General features: G+C 71.4%; 7 protein-coding genes across 7 annotated transcripts; 4 read left to right on the top strand and 3 right to left on the bottom strand.

Moving 5' to 3' along the window:
• Positions 1–4759: 4759 nt before the first annotated feature.
• AURANDRAFT_27953 (hypothetical protein) lies at positions 4760–5743 on the top strand (the record flags this gene model as incomplete). Its single annotated transcript, XM_009039757.1, has 1 exon — positions 4760–5743. One exon carries the CDS (start codon positions 4760–4762, stop codon positions 5741–5743), a length of 984 nt encoding a protein of 327 aa, XP_009038005.1.
• Positions 5744–7086: 1343 nt separating this feature from the next.
• On the top strand, positions 7087–7773 carry AURANDRAFT_14569 (hypothetical protein; the record flags this gene model as incomplete). The annotated part of the gene is made up of 1 exon (XM_009039758.1): positions 7087–7773. A coding segment is annotated over one exon (687 nt), but the record flags the coding sequence as incomplete, so codon positions are not given.
• Positions 7774–8540: 767 nt separating this feature from the next.
• AURANDRAFT_2738 (hypothetical protein) lies at positions 8541–9652 on the bottom strand (the record flags this gene model as incomplete). The annotated part of the gene is made up of 2 exons (XM_009039555.1): positions 8541–9378; positions 9519–9652. Coding segments are annotated over 2 exons (972 nt in total), but the record flags the coding sequence as incomplete, so codon positions are not given.
• Positions 9653–9964: 312 nt separating this feature from the next.
• Positions 9965–10306, top strand: AURANDRAFT_17078 (hypothetical protein; the record flags this gene model as incomplete). The annotated part of the gene is made up of 1 exon (XM_009039759.1): positions 9965–10306. A coding segment is annotated over one exon (342 nt), but the record flags the coding sequence as incomplete, so codon positions are not given.
• A 501-nt stretch (positions 10307–10807) lies between these two features.
• On the bottom strand, positions 10808–11358 carry AURANDRAFT_64991 (hypothetical protein; the record flags this gene model as incomplete). The annotated part of the gene is made up of 2 exons (XM_009039681.1): positions 10808–10889; positions 11135–11358. 2 exons carry the CDS (start codon positions 11356–11358, stop codon positions 10808–10810), a joined length of 306 nt encoding a protein of 101 aa, XP_009037929.1.
• Positions 11359–11933: 575 nt separating this feature from the next.
• AURANDRAFT_64990 (hypothetical protein) lies at positions 11934–14951 on the top strand (the record flags this gene model as incomplete). The annotated part of the gene is made up of 1 exon (XM_009039760.1): positions 11934–14951. The coding sequence occupies one exon, from the start codon at positions 11934–11936 to the stop codon at positions 14949–14951; it is 3018 nt and encodes a 1005-aa protein (XP_009038008.1).
• Positions 14952–20599: 5648 nt separating this feature from the next.
• On the bottom strand, positions 20600–22145 carry AURANDRAFT_37826 (hypothetical protein; the record flags this gene model as incomplete). Its single annotated transcript, XM_009039680.1, has 2 exons — positions 20600–22033; positions 22082–22145. 2 exons carry the CDS (start codon positions 22108–22110, stop codon positions 20665–20667), a joined length of 1398 nt encoding a protein of 465 aa, XP_009037928.1.
• Positions 22146–23221: the final 1076 nt, after the last annotated feature.

Below are 23221 nucleotides of genomic sequence, written 5' to 3'. Positions count from 1 at the left end.
CGCCAGCAGGGACGCGCGCTTCGCGTTGTGGGACCGCTCCATCTCCAGCTGCAGCGCCTCGTCGCGGTGGTCCACGAGGACCTCGACGTACTTGGGGTCGCCCTTCCACGCCTGCGCGACGCCGTCGGACGCGAGCACGGCCGGGTGGTGGCCGCCGTGGACGCTCCGGTTCAGGGGCGCGTCGGCGAAGGTCACGGTGAGGCGCACCTCGCCCGACTCGTTGACCCGGACGTCGGAGACGATGCCCACGCGGCCGTGCCACGCGCAGCCCGGCGCGTAGAGCGCGTCGTCCTCGTCGACGTCCGGCCCCTCGAGGACCATGCGCACGACGGACCCCTTGACGACGCGGTCCAGGTGCTCCATGCCGCTCGCCGCGCGGGCCCGCGTGCGCACCTCCTTCGCGTCGCTCTCCTTCTGCCGGTACTTGCGCGCGAGGAGCGCGGCCTCGGCGCGCCACGACTCCGCGCGGACGCGCGGCGCCGTCGGGTCGAAGTGCGTGTCCAGGAGCTCCGCGGCGGCGGCGCGGGCCTCGTTGACCTTGGACTCCTGCTTCTCCTTGCGGTACGCCAAGCGCTGCTCCGTCGCCGCGTGGTGCTTGAGGAGCACGTCGTGCTTCGCCGCTTCGCGCGCCGCCGCGAGGTCGTCTTCCAGATCCCGGCGCATGGCCTCGAGCTTCGCCTGGCGCTCGAGCTCCTTGCCCTTCAGCCGCGGCGACGACGTCGGCATCGCCGTGAGCCGGTCCTTGCCCTTGGCGAAGGTGAGCTTCAGCGGGCGCATCGACTTCGCGAGGCGCTGCAAAATGTTGAGGAAGTCCTCGCGCGTGGGCTGCACGAGGAGGAAGTCGTAGATCATGACGAGCTCGTCCGACGTCTTGATGGTCACGCCGTGCTCGCAGTCGCTGTTCACGCGGTCGACGACGATCATCGTCCGCCCGTCCTCGCCGTCGCGGACGAGGTGGAGGCTGAACCCGAGCGCGCCGTCCCGCTGGAAGAGCACGTGGTAGACCTCGCCCTTGGCCCGCTGGACGTCGAAGTAGAGCTGCGTCGCCTGCTTGTAGGTCTCGTAGCGCTTCTTCGTCGCCGCGACGACGGCCGTGTTCAGGTGCGCCTCCTTGCCGCTGCTGGAGAAGCTCATGATGCGGGACGACGTCGCCCCGTGGGGCCGCTGGAGCGTCGACACGAGCACCTGCGTGTCCTTCATCTTGTCATGGCGCACGCGCCCCAGGGCCACCATCGTCGAGCGTCCCCCGGGCGGCCGCGGCGCTCCGGGAGGGCAGCAGCCCGAGCTTGCTTTGGTTGCGCCAGCCAATTTTGGGCTGCACCTTGGAGGTGTTGACTCTGTAGTTGCACCATGTGGCAAAGCGAGAATCTGATGGCAGCGTGATCGGCGGAGATGCGCACCCGCTGCTGGCTCCTCGCGCTCGTCGCCGCCGTCGGCGCCGCGAAGAAGCGGCGCAAGAAGCCGCAGGCAACGGAAAGCGGCCTCGCGACGGTGAGCGTCGGCGACACGGGCCTCGTCGTGCGCATCAGCGACGGCCCGGCGTCGGCGTCGCTCAAGTCCTGGGCCAAGGACCTCGGCGACGGCGGCGCAACGTTCAGCGAGGCGACTTCTCGCGAGGCCGCCGTCGCCGCGCGCGTCTCCGCCGGCGAGTGGCCCGCGTCGTCCTACGACGAGTACCAGCGGCTCGCGGCGGGCACGGGCAACGTCGACAGCGCGGGCCTCCTCATCTCCTACGGCGTCGGCCAGACCGTGGCCGAGTACGCGGACTCGGAGCCGCTGCTGCGCGCCGTCGCGGAGCAGGACGCGGCGGCGACGCGGCGCCTGCTCGACGACGGCGCGGACGCCGACGGCGTCGTGCCCGACGGGACGACGGCGCTTCACGCCGCGGCATTGGTGGGCTGCGCGGCCTGCGCGGGCCTCTTATTGGACAACTCCCGCGACGCCGACGCGCTCCTCGAAGCCGTGGGCGCGTCGGGCATGACCGCGGTCCACGTCGCGGCGGGCGCGGGCCACGCGGAGACGCTGTCGTTGTTGGTACGACGCGGCGGCGACCTCGGCGCGCGGCACGCCTTCGCCAACACGACGGCGCTCCATATGGCCGCGGAGAACGGGTTCGCCGATGTCGTCGAGACGGCCTGCGCGCTCGGCGCGGACCCGGACGCGGCGACGGCCTTGGGAGGCCGGCCGCTGCACGCCGCCGCGCAACGCGACCGCGCGGCGTGCGCGGCGGCGCTCCTCGCGGCGCCCTGCGGCGCCGATTCGGAGACGCTCTTGAACGGCGACACGACGGCGCTCTACATCGCCGCCCAGGAGGGCTTCGCCGAGACGGTGACGGCGCTCGCCGCCGCGGGCGCGTCGACGGACGCCGCGGTCGCCGAGACCTTCGATACTCAAACGTCGCGGGACCTGGACGTCGCCGGCGGCGACGCGACGCGCGCGTTCCTGCCGAACACGGAGCCGGCCAACGGCGCGACGCCGCTCCACGCGGCGGCCGAGAACGGCCACGCCGCGGCCGCGCGCGCGCTCCTCGACGCCGGCGCGGCCGTCGACGCTGGCTTTTCCATGGTCGGCGTGTCGCCCCTCCACCTCGCGGCCCAGTACGACCGGCCCGACGTCGCGGCGCTCCTGCTCGACCGCGGCGCGGCGGTGGACGCGCGGTCGCTGAACGCCGACGGCGCGTCCGCGCTCTACTACGCCGCGGGCGCGGGCTTTCGGAAGGTCGTCGACGTGCTGTTGGCGCGCGGCGCGGACGCCGACGCGGGCCAGCGCCGCTCCGGCGCGAGTCCCCTGCTCGTCGCGGCGGGCGCGGGCCACCTCGCCATCGTCACGCGGCTCTTGGCGGCGGGCGCGGCCGTTTCGCACGCGGCGGACGACGGCGCGACGCCTCTCCACGTCGCGGCGTCGCAGGGCCATCTCGACATTTTGACCGCGCTCCTGGCCAAGGGCGCGCCGACGGCCGCGCGGTCCGGCGCCGACGGACAGACGCCGCTGCACCTCGCCGTCGGCGGCGACCCGAAACTGATCGACGCCTTGGTCAAAGCCGGCGCCGACGTCGGCGCGACGACGACGTCCGGCGCCGCGGCGACGGCGCTGCACCTCGCGGCGAAGAACGGCAACGGCGCGGCCGTGCTGGCTCTGCTCAAGGGCGGCGCGGCCGTCGACGCGCCCTGCGGCGCGGACATGCACGGCGCGACGGCGCTCTACGTCGCCGCGTCGACGGCGGGCGCGTTCGGCGCCGCCGTGGCGCTGCTGGACGCGGGCGCGGATCCCGACGCGGCGCTCGACGGGCCCTCGCGCGACACGCCGCTCCTCGCGGCCGTGAACCGCGGCGACGCGCCGCTCGTGCGCGCGCTCCTCTCCGCGGAGACGGAACCGCCGGCCGCGGGGCCCGCGGACCCGGATCTGGGCTCCGCCGCGAGCTCGCTGCACCAGTCGCCGATCCTGCTCGCGGTCGTGCGGGGCCACGCGGACGTCGCCGCGGCGCTCCTCGACGCGGGCTGCAACTGCGGCGTGCTCGTCGCGACGTCGCGGGACCCGGCGAAGCCGCCGGACAACCTCCTCGACATCGCGCGCGCGCGCCGCGACTTCGACATGCTCAACCTGCTCGCGGCGCGCGGCGACGACTGCGACGTGCGCATGGAGGACTAAACTTGCTTTTTTAACGAAACGAAAAAAAACGTTTACACCAGCCTCACGCGTTGGTGCTCTCGCCGCGGAGGCTCCGGCAGGACGGGAGGAGGTGGCGCGGCGTGTTGGACCATTTGGCCGCGGCGCGGGGCGTGGGCGGTTCGATGAGGATCTGCTTCTGGTAGATCATCTTCGTATACTTCAAGTTGTCCGTTGGCGGATTGCGGCTCTGGAGGTGGAAGAAGTCGGGCGCGTCCTGGCTCACGCTGCGCCGCAGCGGGCTCGCGCCGTCGCGGTGGGGCCGGGGCGCGGCGCCGAAGGACACGTTCGAGTTGCGCGCGGCCTGCTCGTCGTGCTCCTCGATGCCGTCGACGTGGAAGATGTCCGGCGCGTCCGTGGACACGGACGTGTCGTGGATCTTGCGGCCGTAGCCGCCGGTCGCCTTCGACGGCGCGAACCAGGGCGTCGCGCTCACCTTGAGCCAGTGGGGCGTGATGCAGGACTTGTCGCTGTACATGCGCGCCTCGGCCATCTTCTTGCCCTCCTTCTGGCTGATGGGCGTCTCCTCGATGTACAGGCCGTACGCGCGGGGCTCGCCGACGACGTACTGGTGGTGCTGCGTCGTGACGACGTCGGACGTGTCGTGGGTCTCGCGGAAGACGGGCTCGAGCACCTCCCGGGAGCCGTCGTCGCGGTGCACCTTCGGCGGCGTCTTCTCGCGCAGGCGGCCCGTGGAGAAGCGGGCGGTCGTCGCGAGCTCGGGCACCTGGTTCAGCTGGGGCGTCGACTTCGCGAGGCGGCTCGACAGCACGTTCTGCGCCGCGCGGTTCGACCGGCCCGTGTTCAGCCGCGGGGTCCGCCGCGACGTCATGGGTGCCGCGGCGCCGCGCGGGAGGGCAGCCCCGAGAGAGAACACACACAGGCCTAGTGCCGCGGCGTCGCGCGGGAGGGCAGCCCCGCTCGAGAGAGAGCACACACAAGGCCTCGCGCTGAGAGCCAAAACCATCAGGATTTGGTGACTGCTCGGCCGGCATGCTGCCGAGATGTTGCCGAGCTCTCCACGGCGGCGCCAGCCGAGTGCTAGCCGTGCATGCGCGTCCGCGTCGCCGCCCTGTGCAGCGCGAGCAGCGCCATGACCGCGCGCGTCGTGCCCTGGTCCGAGGGCTCGAGCGCGGTCCAACGACTCGTGCCGCCGCTGTCCTTCGCGCGGTACAAGGGCGAGGGCGGACGCATCGGCGTCGTCGGCGGCTCCCTCGAGTACACGGGCGCGCCCTACTACGCGGCGGCGAGCACGCTGCAGGTCGGCGCGGACCTGTCCTGGGTCTTCTGCGCCGACAGCGCCTGCACGGCGATCAAGAGCTACAGCCCGGAGCTCGTCGTCATCCCCGCGTACGAGGCCGGCGGCGACGCCGCCGCGCAGATGCTCCGGAACGTCGAGCCCTGGGCGCGGCGGCTCCACGGCCTGGTCGTCGGGCCGGGCCTGGGCCGCGACGCGCCCGTGCTCGCCGGCGCGGCGGCGCTCCTGACCTTGGCGGCGCGCGAGCTCGCGCTGCCCGTCGTCGTCGACGCCGACGGCCTGTTCCTCGTGTCCAACGAGCCGGACCTCGTGCGCGGCCTGTCGAACGTCGCGCTGGTGCCGAACGCGCCCGAGTTCGCGCGCCTGCGGGCCGCGGTCTGCCCGGAGGCGCCGCCGCCGCCGCCGGGCGAGGGCGACGACGCGTCGCTCGCGCGCCGCGCGCGCGAGGTCTCCGAGGTCGCGCGGGCCCTCGGCGGCGTCACGGTCGTCAGCAAGGGCCGCGTCGACGTCATCAGCGACGGCGCGTCGACCATCGCCGTCGACGAGGCGAGCTCGCCGCGGCGCTGCGGCGGCCTCGGGGACCTGCTCTCCGGGTCGCTCGCCGTGCTCTGGGTCTACGCGCACCGCGCCGAGGGGCACTTCGTCCACGCCGGCGCGCCGCCGCGGCTCTGGGCCGCCTACGGCGCCTGCGTCGCCGCGCGGCGGAGCGGCGCCGCGGCCTTCGCGGCGAAGCGGCGCGCCATGACCGCGCCGGACGCGCTCGCCGCGCTCGGCGCCGCGTTCGAGGGCATGGTCCCCACGGTCGTAGAAGATGCTTAACATCGACTCTTCGCGCAGACGTCCGCGGCGTCGCACTGGCCGCCCTGCTCCGGGCGGCCGGGCTTCGTGTGGCAGACGAACGTCCTCCGGGCGGGGTCCCGGTCCGACCGGAGCGCGGGAAGCCCGCCGACGGGCAGCGCGGGCAGCAGCAGCACGCGGCCGACGACGGCGGGCTCCCGGAGCTGGCCCTGGGGCAGCCGGTCGCCGAGGACGCGCGCCAGCGACGGGAGCGCCGCGCGCCGCGCGAGCTTGTACGTCGCGAACGCGTCCGGGTCGTAGGGCGCGCCGGCGTCGACGTGCCAGTGGGCGAACAAGGCCGCCCAGAGCGGCAGCTGGTCCTTGGCGCCGCAGCGGCCCGCCCACCAGAGCCCCGCGAAGTCGTCCGCGAACGCGGACCGTCTGAGCAGAAAGACGCCGCCGTTCATGACGATCTTCCGCGGCCGGCCCCAGCCCGGGTCCGCGCCCGCGTGGAACCGGTTCTGCACGCCCAGGAGGTCGGCGTCGTTCTTTTCCAAGAGGTCGGCGTAGGCCTCGAGGGGCGCGGCCGCGGCGCCGTCCGCGAACCACGCGTCCGCGTCCAAGTAGAGCAGAGAGGACACGGCCGGCCGCGATTCGAAGACGCGGAGCGCGCCGGGCGCCTTGTAGACGCTGAGCTGGTTGCCGTCGGGCTCGCCGCAGGGCTGCCAGGGCGGGCCCTCGCGCGCGTGGAGGGACGCGTCGCCCGTCCCCACGAGCAGCACGTAGAGCGGCCGGGCCGTGCGCTCGCAGAACGCGACCTTGTTGCGGAACGCGTCGAGGTTGCCCGGCGCGGTGAGGTAGCCGATGGTGTCGACGACCGTGAAGACGGCGACGCGGCCCGGCGCCGCCGCCGCGCCCGCGGCGCAGAGCGCGCCGCCGCCGCCGCCGACGAGCGCCGCGGGCAGCGCGTCGCCGCCGGCGTAGGACCGGCCGCCGTGCGACACGACGACGCCGTCGCCCCGGAGCGCGATGGCGCAGTCCAGCGAGATGCGCGCCGCGACGCGCCGCGCCGACGCGAGCGCCGCCGCCGTCGCGTTCGCGTAGGCGGCGCGGGTGACGGCGACGCGCACGGCGTCGTCGACGGCCGCGGAGCAGTAGGAGCCGCAGCCGCGGTCCGTGGCCGCGGGCCGCCGCGCGAGGGCTGCGGTCGCGGCGACGACGAGGAGCCGGATCATGCTACGCTTGCGCATGCATAGGGATCACGATTTTGATGCAGCCCATCGTATTTGGGCAGCCTATTTTGAACTCTTGCTTGAATACATCCCCGCGCGCGCGTGGAGATGGTGGAAAAGGCGCCCGACGTCCAGAGCGAGCCGGGCGGCGTGCTCGTGCTCGTGCGCCACGGGCAGACGGAGTGGAACGCGTCCGGCCGCTTCAGCGGCTGGGCCGACGTGTCGCTCAACGACCGCGGGCGGCGCGAGGCGAAGGCCATGGGCGAGCTCCTCGCCGAGCACGACTTCTACCCCGCGGACGCGTACAGCAGCCGCCTCGAACGCGCGCGCGAGACGCTCGACGTCGTCCTGGAGTGCCTCGGCGGCGGGGCGCGGGACCGGCCGGCGCTCGCGCGCCACGCGCCGGCCTGGGAGCTCAACGAGCGCCACTACGGCGCGCTCACGGCGCTGGTCAAGCGGCAGGCCGCGGACCAGTTCGGCGCCGAGCAGGTGAAGAACTGGCGCCGGGGCTTCGCGGTGCGGCCGCCGGAGATGCACGAGAGCCACCCCTGGCACGAGCTCATCTACGACGGCGGCACCTACGACGACGTCGACGACGGCGTCGTCCTGCCCACGGGCGAGTCCCTCGAGGACTGCGAGAAGCGGTGCGTCGCGTACGTGTCCGCGCACGTGCTGCCGCGCGTCGCCGCGGGCCGCCACGGCCTCGTCAGCGCCCACAACAACACGATCCGCTGCCTGCTCCACGCGCTCTGCCGCGAGAGCGAGGAGGTCATGACGCGCTTCGAGATGCCCACGGGCGGCGCGATCGTGCTCAAAATCGGCGGCGACGGCACGGTCGTCGGCCGCCAGGACCTGACGCCGCCGCGGCCCGTGGACCTCGGCGACGACGACGACTTCGCGATCACCGACGACACGGCGCTGGCCTGGCCCCTGCCGGGCGGCGACTCCGCCGCGAGCTGCACGGAGTCGTTCGCGGGCATCGCGGCGTTTCTCGCGTGCAGCGCGCCGCCGCCCGTGGACGGCAAGCGCGAGCTCGGGGACGACGCGGCGCTCGCCGACGCGCACGCGACCTACCGCGACGCCGTCGACGACGACGCCGTCGCCGCGGGCGCGTCGAAGCTCTACTGCGCGGACTGAAGGGGGGGGGGCTGCTTTGGGAACCCCCCCGCGAGGTACCGTCGTGCATAATGGAGCTCGCGCGTCGGGGCGGGCGCCGGCGGGCGGGGGGCGGGGCTTCCCTAGAACTCGTTGGAGGACTGGCCCGACGCGTAGTGGCTCTCCTCGCCGTCCTCCTCGGACATCTCGGACCCCTCCTCGTCGTCCTCCTCGATCTCGTCGATCTCGGAGCCGCCGTTGGACGACGGCGCGAGGGACACGGAGTCGGACTCGGAGTCGTGGGAGATCTCGTCGCTGTCGATGTCCTCGGACTCGGAGCCCTCGTCGTGCGAGCCGACCATGGACCCCTGGACGCGGCCGCCGCGGCTCCGGGACCCGCCGCCGGACGGCGCGCCGCGGCCGCCGCGGTCGCCGCGGCCCCCGCGGTCGCCGCCGCGGTCGCCGCCGGCCTTGGAGCCGGCCTGGGGCGCGGCCTTGTCGCTCAGGGCCTTGTCGACGGACTGGTCGTTGATGTCCTGCTCGCCGCGGAGGATCCTTAGCTCCTCCTCGCGGAGCCGCTTCTGCATGCGCTTCAGGGACCGGTCGTTCTCCTCCACCTTCTCCTTCTCCGACTTGTTGTACATCTCGAGCTCGTTCTGGAGGTAGTCGAGGTTGCGGAACCGCTCGAGGTAGACGCCGTACTGCTTCTGGAGCTCGCGCTCGAGCTTCTCGTACTCGTCCATGAAGGCGGGCCGCACGGTCTGCAGGCTCTTGAGGCGCTTCTCGTGGCGCTCGAGCTCGCTCTGCTTCTTCTTGATCTTCGAGTCGAGCGTGCGCTCGTCGGCCGTGAGCTCGTCGCACTGCTTCTTCATCTGCTCGATGTCCTCGCTCACGTTGCTCACGAGCGTCGTGATGGACTTTTGGATGTGGCCGTGCTCCACGGTGCTGTCCAGGTTCGACGAGATCGTGTCGAGGAAGTTGAGCGCGGACTGGCGGTCCTGCTTCACGTCCTTCTCCTTGCCCAGCAGGTCGTAGAGCCGCGCGCCCTTGTCCGTGATCTCCGTCGCGAGGGTCCGCGCGAGCTTGATGTCCTTGATGCGCGAGTTGAGGGGCTGGACCTCGCGGAGCGGGTCCTCCTTGGCGGCCTCCTCGTTGGCCTTGGACGCGTTGTAGAGCATCGTCGCGACCTTCAGGAGCTCCTTGACCGCGCGGCCGTCCGCGGCGTAGAGCCGCTTCGTGTTGAGCTTGATCTTCGCCTTGGACGCGAGCGCCTGGGCCGTGACCGTCAGGAAGTCGACGCGGTCGTCCTCCTTCTCGATGCAGTCCGACACGTTGATCTCCGGGTCGTACCTGGCGGCGGTCCGCGATCTCACAGAAAAGGGTCGCAGCGACGGGACGGGGGCGGCCCCGGTTGCGCGGCGCCGTCGCGGCGGCGGGCGGCGGCGCGCGACACGGCGCGGGGCGCGCGGCGCGCGGCGGCGCCGACGCACCGCTTGACCATCCAGTAGAGGGCCGAGGCGACGAGCTCGAAGTTGGGCTTGCGGAAGTTCTCCACGGACACGAGCCGCTGGTAGCCCAGGGCCCGCATCATCTCCGCGAACGTCCGCAGCTCCCGGTACGACATGGTCCACGCGGCGCAACCACAACCGCGAGCCGCCCGGCGGCTTTCGAACCGCTCGAGGGCTGCCCGCCGGTGTGCGCATGGTGAGTAGATACGTTTGCCTTCAATGGGGTCAATGTTTGCCATCTCGCAATGGGTTTGAGAGATGTTTGAGGCCCGCGTGCTACACATGAGTGCTAGCTGCGACGTGAAGTGAGTGAGTCTTAGTTGCGAAACATCATGGACACGCCGTTGGTCCGCGCCGACGCGATGCGCGGAATCCTCGCGCACTTCCAGGTGGATGTGAACCAGGCGGACGAGGGTGGCGACACGCTCCTGCACACTGCCGCTCGAGAGGGGAACACCTCCATGGTTGCCGCGCTGCTCGCGATGGGAGCCGTCGATCAAGCAGACGCCTGCGGGGACTACGCGCTCCACGAGGCTGTCGGAGATGGGCATGTGGAGGTCGCGCGCCTATTGGTCGACGCGGGCGGAGATCCGAATGTTGGCGACGTGGAGCGCTACACGCCCCTCCACAATGTGGCTTTCCGGGGTTACGTGGAAGTCGCGCGCTTCCTCATCGCGGCCGGCGCGAACATACATTACGAGAACAGCCGTGGCTGCACGCCACTTTTTCTTACGACTTACCAAGATCGTGTGGAAATTGCGCGTCTTTTGCTCGAAGCGGGCGCTAGGACTGACGTGAAAGATGAGAGGGGCTGGCAGGTCCTCCACAAGGCGGCGTTGTGCGGAGCCAATGAAATAGTCAAGTGCCTTCTTTCATTTGGCGCCGAGGTGAATACCGTGGATACCGAGGGCCGGACACCTCTCTACTGCGCTCTTAAACATGGGACGCGCCGCACCCTCGCGCTGCTGCTCGGAGCCGGCGCAATCGTTGATCTGGACAGTCTCAAAGATTTGCCACGCGACGTGGACCCTGATGGGTCGACGACTTTGTCGAGAAAGCGCCGCCGGTCCGCCTGGCGCTACATCGACAAGGTCGTCGCCGCGGGCGGCTACGAGAACCTCGTGCGGGCGTACCGCCGCGTGCTCACGGGCCCCCGCGGCTGCCTGACGCGGTACCTCCGCCAGCGCTTCGGCCGCGACGCGCCGCACGACGTCGCCGCGCGCGTCCTGGAGTTCTGGAAGCCGCCGGGAGGGCCGTAACGCTACGTTACGCTAGGGACACGTGTACTGGAGGACGCCGAGGAGCGTCGCGTTCGCGTGGGCGCAGTGGCCGGCGATGTCGGGCTCCGTGAACCTGCGAGGCTTCGGCGTCACCAACGTTGTGACTCCCCCATGGACGCCGGATCGCGGGCTTCTCCTTGCGCCACATCTTCGCGAGGTTGTAGGCGCGCGCGTCCGCGAAGGACCGCGCGTGGCCATGGCCCTTGGCCGCCCGGTCCGTCTGGAGGTGCATGGTCTCGTCGACGCGGCCCGGGAAGAGCTCGCGCATCGTCCGGTCCGCGTCGAGGAGCAAGTCCTCGTAGCGGATCAGCGTCCAACCTGCCGGCGCGCGCGTGGCGCGAGAAATAAAAGTAAGACGCCGCGTCCGCGCTGCCGCGCCAGTCGAGGTAGGCCGAGTAGTAGGCGTTCCAGACGTCGATGATGGACGCGTAGGACTTTTCGATCTTCTCGGGCCGGTTGTTCTCCTTCCAGACGAGGCGCATCCAGCACGTCGCGTCGGGGGCCTCGGACTTGCAGTCCAAAAAGTAGGGCGCCTTGCGCATGCCCGTGATCCAGGACAGCGGGTGGCGCGCGATGACGACCGCGACGCTGTTTTGGTACGCGGCGCCGCGCTGCTCTAAAACCCACGGGAACATGTGCTTGCGCTCCTCCGTGATCTTCAGGCCGCCGACCTTGTTCAGCAGCGTGCGCAGGAAGTTCGTGCCCGTGTTCATGATGCCGCGGATGCGCACGTGCTTCTTGTTGCCCCGCTGCCAGCCCCGCACGATGGGCGCCCGCCAGCGGTAGTCGAAGTCGGCCTCCGTGGCGTTGACCGTGCGCACCTCCGCCGCCGGCGCGGCCTTGGCCTTCTGGCGCTTCTTGCTCGCGAGGAGCGCGCGGCCGTCGGTGAGGGCGAGGCTAGCGGCGACGAGCGCTAGGAGGAGGCAGCCCATTGCGGATCAACAAACTGGCTGCGGCACCATTAGGTAAATCACGCAAGATGCAGCGCTCTCCGGCGGCCAATTCGAAACCTCGAGCACACCACCCAGCACCGACGATCGATCGTTGCTTTGCATCGCTTTGCGACCTCGCTAACACTACCCAGCAGCCACCACCTTCTCGTGCGGGTCGCGGCGCCATGAGGAAGTGCCCGCCGAGCGGCGTGCTGCACAAGCAGGCGCTCTGGGAGGACGAGTGGCGGCCCGCGCTGCGCGCCTGGGGCGCTGCGGGCAAGCCGCAGTTCTTCGTCAAGTTCGCCGTGCCCAAGGCCGGCGGCGGCTGGTTCGTGAGCTGGAGCGACAACACGACCTGCGAGATGGACGACGACGAGGTCCGCGACGATCCGCTCGCGATGGACGCGCACGCGGCGGCGGCCGCGGGCGACGCGGCGCGCCGCGAGCGCGAGGCCGAGGCCCGCGAGGTCGCGCGCGCCGCCGAGGCCGCGCGCGCCGCCGAGGTCGAGCGCGAGAAGGCCGCCGAGGCCAAGGCGCGGCAGGCGGAGCTCCGGGAGCGCGCGCGCGAGGAGCGCGACGCTGAGCGCGAGCGGAAATTGGTCGAGGCGCAGCAGAAGCAGCTCCGCGCCGCGCGCGAGCTCGAGGAGAAGCGCGCGCGCGAGGCCGCGGAGCGCGAGCGGCGCGAGGCCGCCGCGCGCGCCGCGGCGCCGCGCTTCTACGACGCCGAGGACGTCGAGGGTTTGATGCCGTCGTACGGCAAGCTCGCGGACGCGGGCGCCCACGCGGACCTCTTCGCCAAGGAGCTCGGCAAGCTCCGCGCCACCGTGTCCGTCACGAAGGCCGGCGTCGCCCACGGCTACGGCGTCGTCGCGCGGCGGCGCCTCGAGCCGGGCGAGTACCTCGTCGATCCCACGGCGATCTACTGCCCGGGCCGGCCCGACGAGCACCAGTCGCGCGGCAAGAAGTCCGAGGCCTACATCCTCAACAACGGCGGCTACTGGCGCATCCACTGGTTCCAGTACGACGACGTCCTCCGGAGCTCGGCGACGTACTGGCTCAACGAGGCGCGCGGCGGCGCGAAGCCGAACGTGACCTGGGGCAGCCACCCGAACGGCCACCGCAACGTCATGCGCTGGCGCGTGCTCCGCCCCGTGAAGAAGGGCGAGGAGCTCTTCGTGTCCTACAACGCGGGCGAGTCCTTCGACGACGACGACGACGACGGCGCCGCGGACGACGCCGCCGACGCGGAGGCGGCCGGCGAGTGGCGCGCCAAGGGGCCCTACGTCGGCATGTGGGTCACGCGGTCCGCGGAGCACGCCGGCAAGGAGATCCACTGCGTCGCGCGCATCGAGGGCTTTTTGCCCGAGTCGGAGTCCGACTACGTCAACGCGCGCGGCGAGCCGTCGCCGCTCTGGCGCGCGGTCTACGTCGACGGCGTCCTCGCGGGCGACCACCAGGACCTCGAGGAGTACGAGATCCTCGAGTCCGCGCCGCGCCGCGACCGGCCCGTGCTCCTGGACGCGCCCGCGCCGTGGCGCTTCGCGCCGCCCGGCGCCGCCGAGGCGCCGCGCGCGGCCAAGCCCAAGAAGGCGGCGGCGTCCAAGGCCAAGGCGCCCGCGCAGAAGGCGGCGCCCGTGAGCATGTCGCACCTCAAGGCGGTGAAGCGGGTGCCGCAAGCCGGTCAGGCTTATTCCAGCCAGTACGTTGGCATTGGCAAGTGCGATCCAGGACTTCACGAAGAAACACCATGGCGCGCACAAATTTATGCCCCGAGCCAAGAAATTATTGGCTACTTCGCGACGGAGATGGAAGCGGTCCGGGCCTACGACGCGCGAGCGCGCGAATTGGGCAAGCCGATGAACTTTCCGGACGAGGTTCCGGCGGAGGCTTCAGTGGAGACCGACGCGTCCGACGACGCCGAGGATAGGCCGGCGGAGCTGGGCGCTGTAGTGGAGACCGACGCGTCCGACGACGCGTCCCAGGTCTCCGAGGGCCCGCCGAAAAGCCAGTACGTGGGCGTTACTGCGAATTCACAGGGCCACGGCTCTACTGGTATTAGCTCTGTGAATCCCTGGCGCGCCCAGAACAACAAAGATGGCAATATTGGCGTCTTCCCCACCGAGGAGGAAGCCGCGCGGGCCTACGACGCGCGCGCGCGGCGTCTCGGCCGACCCGTCAATTTCCCCAAGAAGGGCGAGACGCAAGCGGTGAAAGTGCGGCGCGGCGTGGCGCAGCCGAAGCGGCCGCGCGCCGCCCCCGCGAAGGCGGACGGCGCGGCGCCGGCGCGCGGCTCGGCGAGCTCGGGCCGCGCGGCCGCCGCGGCGCCGGCGCCGCTCGCGGCCGCCGCGGCGCCGGCGCCGCTCGCGGTCCTCGACCGCGTCGTCGCGCCCTTCGGGGGCCGGGGCCACCACGGCGGCGTCGTCGTCGCGGCGGACGGCGCGCGCGTCGACGTCCACTTTGACGACGGCGATTTCGAGGCGGGCATCGACGCGCGGCGCGTCGCGAAGCGGGAGCCGCGGCGCCGCGCGCGCGCGGCCGCGGCCTGCGCCATCGCCGCCGGCGACCGCGTCGCGACGCGCGACGCGCCGGACCGGGCCCTCGTCGTCGTCGCCTTCGACGCGGCGCTCGCCGTCGCGGCGCCGCCGGACGCGCCGCGCGACCGCCGCGCCTACGCGCGGGACCTGCTCCTGCGGCCGCGCGTCGTCCTCGACGCCGGCGTCGCCGCCGCCGCGCGCGAGCTGCTCGCCGTCGCGGAGGCGCACGGCCTGAGCGCGAAGCTGGAGGCGGCGCTCCGGCGCCAGGGCTGGCACTGCGGGGCCTGGCACGGCTCCTACTTCGGCTCGCGGCCGCCGGCGCACTGGCCGCCGCTCTCGCTCCTCGCGTCGGGCATCAACAGCAAGAACCCGATGGTGCGGTCCATCGGCGCGATGCGCGCGTACCTCGCGCTCGCGTCGTCGGACGCGCCCGCGTCGCCGGCCGCGGCCGACGACGGCGACGAGCCGGTCGCGCCCGTGAGCGCCGACAGCGCCGACGACGACGCGTCGCCGCGGCCGCGGAAGCGGCCGCTCTTCGCGCTCGCGCCGCCCGCGGTGTCGCCGCGGTCCGCGCCGAAGCGCGCGCTCGCGGACATCGACGCCATCGTCGCGAGCGGCTGCCCGCTCCTCAACCCGGCGAGCAAGCGGCGCTTCAAGCCGACGAACTAAGATTATAGAGGCCTCCGGCGCCTGGTAGTACTGAGAGGAGACTCCGGCCACCTCCGAATTTACGAGCTGCGGAAGGCGGAGAGGAGCGTGCGCTGCTGGACGCGCTTGCGGTAGAGGCCCGTGAGGTTCGTGAGCGTCGGCGACACGGGCATGGGCTGCCAGGAGCTGGCGAACTCCGTCGTCGCGTAGTCGTCCCAGCCCGCCGGGTGGGGCGGCGGGCGCACGCCCGCGGGCCGCGCGGGCGACGCGAAGCCCACGTCGTGCTCGAAGAAGTGCCACGGCGCCTGCGGCCTCGGCCGCGGCACCGCGCCCCAGTCGGTCTCGCGGAAGAGCTCCGCGCGCCAGTCGCCGCGCGTCGCGGGCTGGAGCGGCGACATCGTGTGGAGCGTCGACTCGCCCCAGGGGCTCTTCGACGCGTCCGGCGCCGCCGCCGCCGCGCCGCCGGCGTCGCCGGCGTCGTCGCGCGGCGACGTCGCGGCCTCGGACTTGATGGGCGACAGGGGCTGCCCGTAGGGGCTGCCGCCGCGGCCGCCCGAGTCGACGCCGAAGGCCGGCGTGATGGGGCTCATCGTCGCCAGCGACGACGCGCCGCGCGCCGTGCGCCGCGACGGCGTCTCGAAGAGCGGCGGCTCCACGGGCGACCGGCTCCGCAGCGGCGTCGGCGGGCTCGTCCGCGACGGCGGCGTCGTGTCCGCCGGGCTCCGCGGCACGAGCACGTTGAAGTCCACCACGGCGCGGCTCTCGAACGACAGCGTCGTCTGCGTTGCCATGTCCATCAGTACTGCACTCTTTTGCAGGCCGGCGTCTTGCAACATGCGAGAGCAAAACTTTACACGCGCGCTTTTGTGAAATCCTCAACTTTAGCTATTGAACTTAGCCTCAAACACGCTGCCGCATGGCTGCCGCGCGCGGCTGGTGAGGCTGCCCAGACACGCTGGCGCGAAGAGGTGCGTTCCCGTGGGCCGCGACAGCGGCAACGCTGGTGTTCCTCGGCGGTCTCATCCTATTGTTTCTCTGGTTTGCTGAGAACAATCCCGTCGACCGCACGAAGGACTGAATGCCGCTCGCAGACGTATTGTTTCTCTGGTTTGCTGAGAACAATCCCGTCGACCGCACGAAGGACTGAATGCCGCTCGCAGACGGCACCAACGACCAACGAGAGGATCTCGCCGAGCCGCTCCCGGCCGAGTGGACGCGCGAGAGCCTCACCGACGTCGTGCTGTACGGCACGCACGCGTCGCCTCCCTGCTGCAAGGTGCGCGCGCTCCTGAAACTCGGAGGCGTGCCCTTCCGGCGTCGCTTCGGCAGGGCGTCCGGCGCCTACGCGAAGTTCCCCGTGCTCTTCGTCAACGGGCGCCAGATCAACGACTCCTACGTCATCTTCAAGAGCCTCGCGCCGGTGCTCTTCGGGCGACCGTACTCGGCCGAGGACGTCGCGCTCGAGGAGATCGTCACGTACGGTCTGATGCTGTCCTGTGAGCGCAAGGCCTTCGCGGACGTCGAGTGCATGAAAAGGTGGGCCGCCGTCGCCGGCCTCGGGAGCGGCATCTCGGGCTTCGCGATTCGGCACTTCGCGCCGCTGTCGCTGGCGTCGAAGGGCGCGGACCGGCTTTCGAGGGAGCATCCGGACCTCGGGGAGCCCGTCGAATACATGGTCGAACTGAAGCGGGCCCTCGACGACCGCGGGGGACGCTTCTTCGCCGGCGAGGCGCCGGGCGCGCTGGACGCGTCCGCGTTCGGCGCGATCGCCGTCTGGGCGGCCGGCGAAAACGCCATGCCCTTCGCGACGCTCGCGCTGGAGCGGAGCGGCCTCGGGACCTGGTACGCGGCCGCGGGCGCCGCCATGCCCGCCGTCTTCGAGCGCGAGGGGTACTGGCCGCTGTATACTTAGCTCCCGAGGCCGAGGCGGCGGCGGATCGTGGCCGCGACGCGGATGGCGTCGGGCGACGTCCCGCCGCCGGCGATGCTCAGGGGCTCGAACGTGTTCTTGAGGATGGCGACGACGAGGTCGTTGTGGACGTCGAGCCAGACGGCGCAGCCGCCCTGGCCCGTGTGGCCGAGCGTCTCGGCCGCGTGGGTCCCGTGGAGCTCGACGTCGCACCACGGGTGGAACCCCGAGGCGTAGCGCGCGGGCACGTCGGCGTAGTCGCCGTCGGGGTGCTTGCAGGGCACGCGCGGCGCGCGGCGAAGCTTGTGCGTCACGACGTCGAGGGTCGCCTTGGAGACGACGCGCGCGCCCGCCCGGTCCGCGAGCGCGTCGGCGAGCGACGCGAAGACGCGCCCGGCGGCCCGCGCGGACACGTAGCAGTTCGACGACGGCAGCGAGATGCGCCGGAACCAGGCCGAGTTGGAGATCCAGACGAAGAGCCGGCTCTCGAGGCGCGCCGCGGCGGCGACCTCGAAGCGCCGCCTCGGAGTGCCGGTCGCCGCGCCCTCGCGCGCCGCGGCGGCGGACCGGCGGTCGCGGAAGCGGCGCGGCGGCTCCATGCGCGCGAGGCGCGCGTCCGCGGCCGGTGGCACGCGCCCGAGGTAGCACTCGCCGGCGACGCCGAGGGGCGCCGCGACGCGGTCGGCGACGACGTCGGAGACGTGCGCGCCGCCCGCGAACTTCTCCACGAGCCCGCCCACGAGCATGCCCCAGGTGAGCGCGTGGTACTCCGCGAAGGAGCCGCCCGGCGCCGTCGGCGCGGCGCGCTCGACGCGGCGGAGCAGCACGTCCCAGCACCGCCGCCAGCCGAACGCGAAGTACGACAGGAGCGCGACGAGCGCCGCGGCGAAGAAGCCCGGGCTCAGGTCGACGAGGCACCCCCGATGCGACGCCAGCTCCCCGACCGTGCAGCCGCCGCCGCGGAGCGCCGGCCACAAGGACGATGCCGGCGCGTCGAGGTCCAGGCCGTCGTCGACGCAGGTCAGCAGCGCGACGGCCGCGACGCCCTTGCTCACGGAGTTGCACGGGAACGGCGTCGACGCGGCCACGGGCGCCCACGCGTCGCGCGTCAAGCTCCGATAGCAGCCGCCGCCGCAGCGCACGACCTCCTCGCCGCGCCACCAGCAGCTCACGGTCATGCCGATCTGCGCCTCGTCGCGCACGAGCTCGTCGATGACGTCGCAGACCGCGCGATTCGCGCCGAAGCGATCGTCGCCGTCCAGCCAGCACGTCGCCGGCCATCGCTCTGCAACGTCGGGACCAGGCGGTAGTGTTTTGCATGCCATCATGGGCAGCAGCTATGCGCGGAGATTATGCGCGGCCATGCGCGCGAGCTAGCAGCATCACGCATGCCATCATGGGCAGCAGCTATGCGCGGAGATTATGCGCGGCCATGCGCGCCGAGCCAGCAGCGCACGCATGCCTAATGCATTGCCTATCGAGGGCAGCCATGCCCAAAGCCAGTGTTGGCGGGAAAGGTCCATGGATCCAGCTCGTTGCCGCGGACTCATAGTTTATGCACGACCTTGAGGCATAGCCGCGCCGTTGGCCACTGTAACACAGCACCTGACCATTGACCACTGAAACACACCTGACCGCTTCAATGGACCGCTTCGTCAAGAAGCGCCCGGCCTTCGCGCCGCCGAAGAAGAAGGCCGGCGTGTCCATCGCGGACATGATGCGGGCCAACCCGAAGAAGGCGCCGCTCGGCGAGAACCAGGGCGACGCGAGCGTCATGGGCGGCCTCGGCGCGGCGTCGCTCGCGCGCGTCGCGGGCAAGCTGCGGAAGAAGGAGGAGGCGCCGTCGACGCTGACGGAGGAGCAGCGGCAGGTCGTCGAGTGCGCGCGCGACGGGCGGAGCGTCTTCTTCACGGGCAACGCGGCGCGTGCCCCGCGTCTCCGCGAGCGCCGAGAGCTCCGTCATCATGCTTTACCCGCCGCGCGTCGTTCCCCGCGCGGCCGGGCCAGACTTCGGAGCGAGAGCCATGCTGCCGCGGCGCCAAAAGGGCGCCCGGGGGCCCGCGCGATTCCGCCCGCGGCGCGCCCGCACGTTCGCGCGGCAGAGCCATCTCCGATCCGTAGGGCACGGGCAAGAGCCACACGCTCAAGGAGGCGATCAAGGCCCTGCGGTCGCGGCGCAAGGGCAAGGTCTTCGTGACGGCGTCGACGGGCGCGGCGGCGACGCAGGTCGGCGGGACGACGATCCACATGTTCGCGGGCATCGGCCTCGGCCAGGAGCCCGCGGCGGACCTCGCGCGCAAGGTCGCGTCGAACCGCCACGCGTCGAAGCGCTGGCGGGAGTGCGGCGCGCTCGTCATCGACGAGATCTCCATGGTCGAGGCGGCGCTCTTCGACAAGCTCGACCACGTCGCGCGCTACGTCCGCGGCAGCGACGACGCCTTCGGGGGCATCCAGCTCCTCGTCTGCGGCGACTTCCTCCAGCTGCCGCCCGTCTCGAAGGGCGGCGGCCCGGACGCGGGCGCGTTCTTCGCCTTCGAGGCCTCCGCGTGGCGCCGCTGCTTCCCCGAGCAGCGCGTGCTCACCAAGGTCTTCCGCCAGCGCGACGCGACCTTCGTCGACATCCTCAACGAGCTGCGCGTCGGCAAGCTCAGCAACCGGTCCGCGGCGCTCCTGCGCAAGCTCAAGCACACGGACCTGTCGCCGTGGACGCGCGAGGGCGTCGAGCCGACGCGGCTGAACTGCTACAACGCGGACGTCGACCGCATCAACGACGCGGCGCTCGCGCGGCTCCACGCCGGCGGCGACGGCCTGCGCACCTTCGACGCCCAGGACAGCGGCGCCGAGCCCTACCTCGGGTCGCTGCGGAAGAACGGCGCGTTCCCGGAGCGGCTCCAGCTCAAGGTCGGCGCGCAGGTCATGCTCCTCGTGAATTTGGACGTCGAGGCGGGCCTGGTGAACGGGTCCCGCGGCGTCGTCACGGGCTTCGCGTCGGAGCAGGGCAAGACGGACGCGAGCCTCCGCGACGACGACGTCGCGGGCGTCGTCGTGAAGTTCACGACGGGCCGGACGCAGACGATCGCCCGCGACGTCAAGGCCATCGAGGAGGGCAACGTGCAGAAGGCGAAGCGCGCCCAGTTCCCCCTGCGCCTCGCCTGGGCCATCTCCATCCACAAGTCCCAGGGCCAGACGCTCGACCTGCTCGAGGTCGACCTCCGGGGCTGCTTCGAGTACGGCCAGGCCTACACGGCGGTGTCGCGCGCGACGTCCGTGGACCGCCTGCGCGTGCTCAACTTCGACCTCGCGGGCGTCAAGGCCCACGCGCGCGTCGTCCGCTTCCACGACGACCTCGTCGCGCGGAACCCGGCGGTGCTCCACGACGCGGCGCTGAAATCCGCCGCGCCCGTCTTCGCGGAGGAGGCGGCCGGCGGCTGGATCAAGAAGCGGCCCGCGGGACCGGCGCCGCCGGCGCGGCCCGCGCCGCCGCCGCCGAAGCGCGCGCGCTACACGCCGCTCGCCGGCAAGTCCGTCGCGTTCGCGGGCGAATTGCCGCGGGCCGCGCTCGCGTCCGCCGTCGCGGCCGCGGGCGGCGCGGTCGACGCGGCCGTGCGGAGCATGACGCGCTACCTCGTCGCCGGCGACGTCATGGCCGACGGCGACGTCGTCGAGCGCGACGTGAACTTCCAGGCCGCGCGGCGCATGGACGTGCCCGTCCTCACCGCGGACAAGTTCCGCGCGCTCCTCGACCCGCCCGCGCGCTCGTGCTAGAAGATTCACTTAGAGGGGCGGAGGGAGGTGGAGGGGGCTCGTGCGGATCGCGGCGTCGGCCTAGGCGGCGACCTTCTCGTCGTCCTGCTTCTCGCAGAAGTCCTTGATCCAGCCCGTCGTGAGGGACTTGGGGCGCTCGAGGGGGAGGCCGAGGGCGCGGTCCCAGAAGACCTGGCTCAGCGCGCCGATGCCGCGGGACACGCCGAAGAGGACCGTGTAGTACTCGTACTGCGTGAAGCCGTAGTGCCAGAGGAGCACGCCGCTGTGGCTGTCGACGTTCGGGTAGGGGTTCTTCGTCTTGCCGTGCTCCGTGAGGACGCCGGGCATGACCTTGTAGATCGTGTCCACAATCTTGAAGAGGTCGTCGTCGGGGAGGTGCTTGAACGCGAACTCGCGCTGGCACGTGTAGCGCGGGTCCGTCTTCCGGAGGACCGCGTGGCCGAAGCCCGGGATGACCTGGCCGTTGTTCAGCGTGTCCCACGCAAAGGCCGTGATGGTCTCCTCGTTGACGGCCTTGCCCTCGGCGTCGAACTTGGCCTTGAGATCCTGGATCCACGCGAGCACCTCCTGGTTCGCGAGGCCGTGGAGCGGGCCCGCGAGCGCGTTGAGGCCCGCGACGTAGGAGTTGTAGGGGTCGGAGAGCGTCGACCCGACGAGGTGCGTCGCGTGGGCCGACGCGTTGCCGCCCTCGTGGTCCGTGTGGATGCAGAGGTACAGGCGCATGAGCTCGTCGAACGCGGGGCTCTCCATGCCGAGCATGCGGCAGAAGTTGGCGCTGTAGTCGAGGGAGTGGTCCCGGGTGATGGACCCGTCGAAGTAGGTGTTGCGGTAGACCGCGGCGGCGATCTCGGGCAGCTTGGCGATGACGTCGATGACGTCCTCGTACGTGCTGTCCCAGTACTGCGACTTGTGCACGCCGTCGCTGTAGGCCTTGGCGAACTTGGACTCCGTCTGGCAGGCCTGGAGGCCCAACGAGAACTGGGTCATGGGGTGCATGGTCTTGGGCAGCGTCTTCATGAGCGCGGTCACGTGCTCGGGCAGCTTCGACCGCGCGAAGAGCTCGGCGGTCAGGCTGTCGGCCTGCTCCTTCGTCGGCACCTCGCCCGTGAGCAGGAGCCAGGTCAGCGCCTCGGGCGTCGGCTCGCCGTCGCCCGCGGGGCCCTTGAACGTCGGCAGGATCTCCTGGCACTCGGGGATCGTGTAGCCGCGGAACCGGATGCCCTCGGCGGCGTCGAGCAGCGACGTCTCCCAGAGCATGCACTTGACGCCGCGGCCGCCGCCGATGCACTGGTCCACCGTCACCTCGCCGAGCACCTTGCTGCCGTGCTTCGTCTTGATCTCCTTCAGCTCCGCCTGCTTCGCCGGGATCTGTTCAGCGAGGACCTCCTTGAGGGAGCTCGCGCAGCGGAGCTGCGACGCCTGGCGGGCCCTACGGAAATAGTGGGTTTCGCGCGTGATTTGGATGCGTGCGACGTACGTGCGGAGGGCGGAGCGTGCGGCGAGCATCTTTGCGGGAGCAGCAGCACGGGCGCAAGGCGGCTGGTGTCGACAGAAATCCGCGGTCGGCGATGCCAAGATTTCTGGCCAATGTTCACCTTCCAGAGGCTCGATCGAAGCCGCCCTCAAGATGGAGGCAGCAGCAGTGGACCCTCGCCCGGGGCAGCCCTTCGTCTACGTCGATGAGATGAACGCGGTGCTGGCGCACTTCGGCGTGGACATCAACGAGGTAGATGAGCGCGGACATTGGCCCCTCTACACGGCCGCCTGGCAGGGGAAGACCTCCTTGGTCGCGGGGCTCCTCGCGGCGGGAAGCGACGCTAATCAGCGAGATCATCGAGGGATTACGCCACTCCATCTCGCTGGTGGCGCGGGGCATGCTGGAATTATTCGCCTGTTGCTCTCGTGCGGCGCGGACATCAATGGCGTGGACGCACACGAACAAACTCCCATCCGCCTGACGGCGTGTTGTGACGGCGGCCAAAAGGAGGAGGTGTTCCTACTGCTCCTGAAGGCGGGCGCTGACATCCATCGTGCAGACGACAAGGGAGTCACACCGCTCCACGCGGCGGCTCGTTCCGACATGGTGACGTCTACCCGATTGCTCCTCGAGGCCGGCGCGGATCCGAACCGCGCAGATCATGCTGGCAAAACAGCACTCCATCACGCTGTGATATGTCGATTCGATCCTGGATTTGAGCTAAACGAGACACTCCAGTGCCTCATCAAAGCTGGCGGCGATGTCAATCGCGTCGACGAACAGGGCCGCTCGCCGCTAGACGACGCGCTCTACTACGGTCGTCGCTCCTGTTTCTGGGTTCTGCTGCGAGCGGGAGCAACATTCGATGTTGGCAAGCTCATGCTTGAAGTCAAACCCATCGCATTCACCGACGCGGGCAAGTATTGGTGCGGTGGTGGCAAGCACCAGGACGAAAGCAGGTTCTTAATCTGCCAGCGAATCATGCACGCCCTTCGCTACGTCGACAAGCTCGCCGTCGCGGGCGGCTACGAGAACCTCGTGCGGACGTACCGCCAGGTCCTCACGGCGCCCCGCCACGGCTGCGTCACGCGGTACCTCCGCCAGCGCTTCGGCCGCGACGCGCCGCACGACGTCGCCGTG

This window comes from Aureococcus anophagefferens (genome assembly GCF_000186865.1).
Source record: "Aureococcus anophagefferens unplaced genomic scaffold AURANscaffold_12, whole genome shotgun sequence".
Lineage (NCBI taxonomy): Eukaryota > Pelagophyceae > Pelagomonadales > Pelagomonadaceae > Aureococcus > Aureococcus anophagefferens.
The sequence above is the reverse complement of the archived record's forward strand: the minus strand, read 5'-3'. Positions and strand labels throughout refer to the sequence as shown.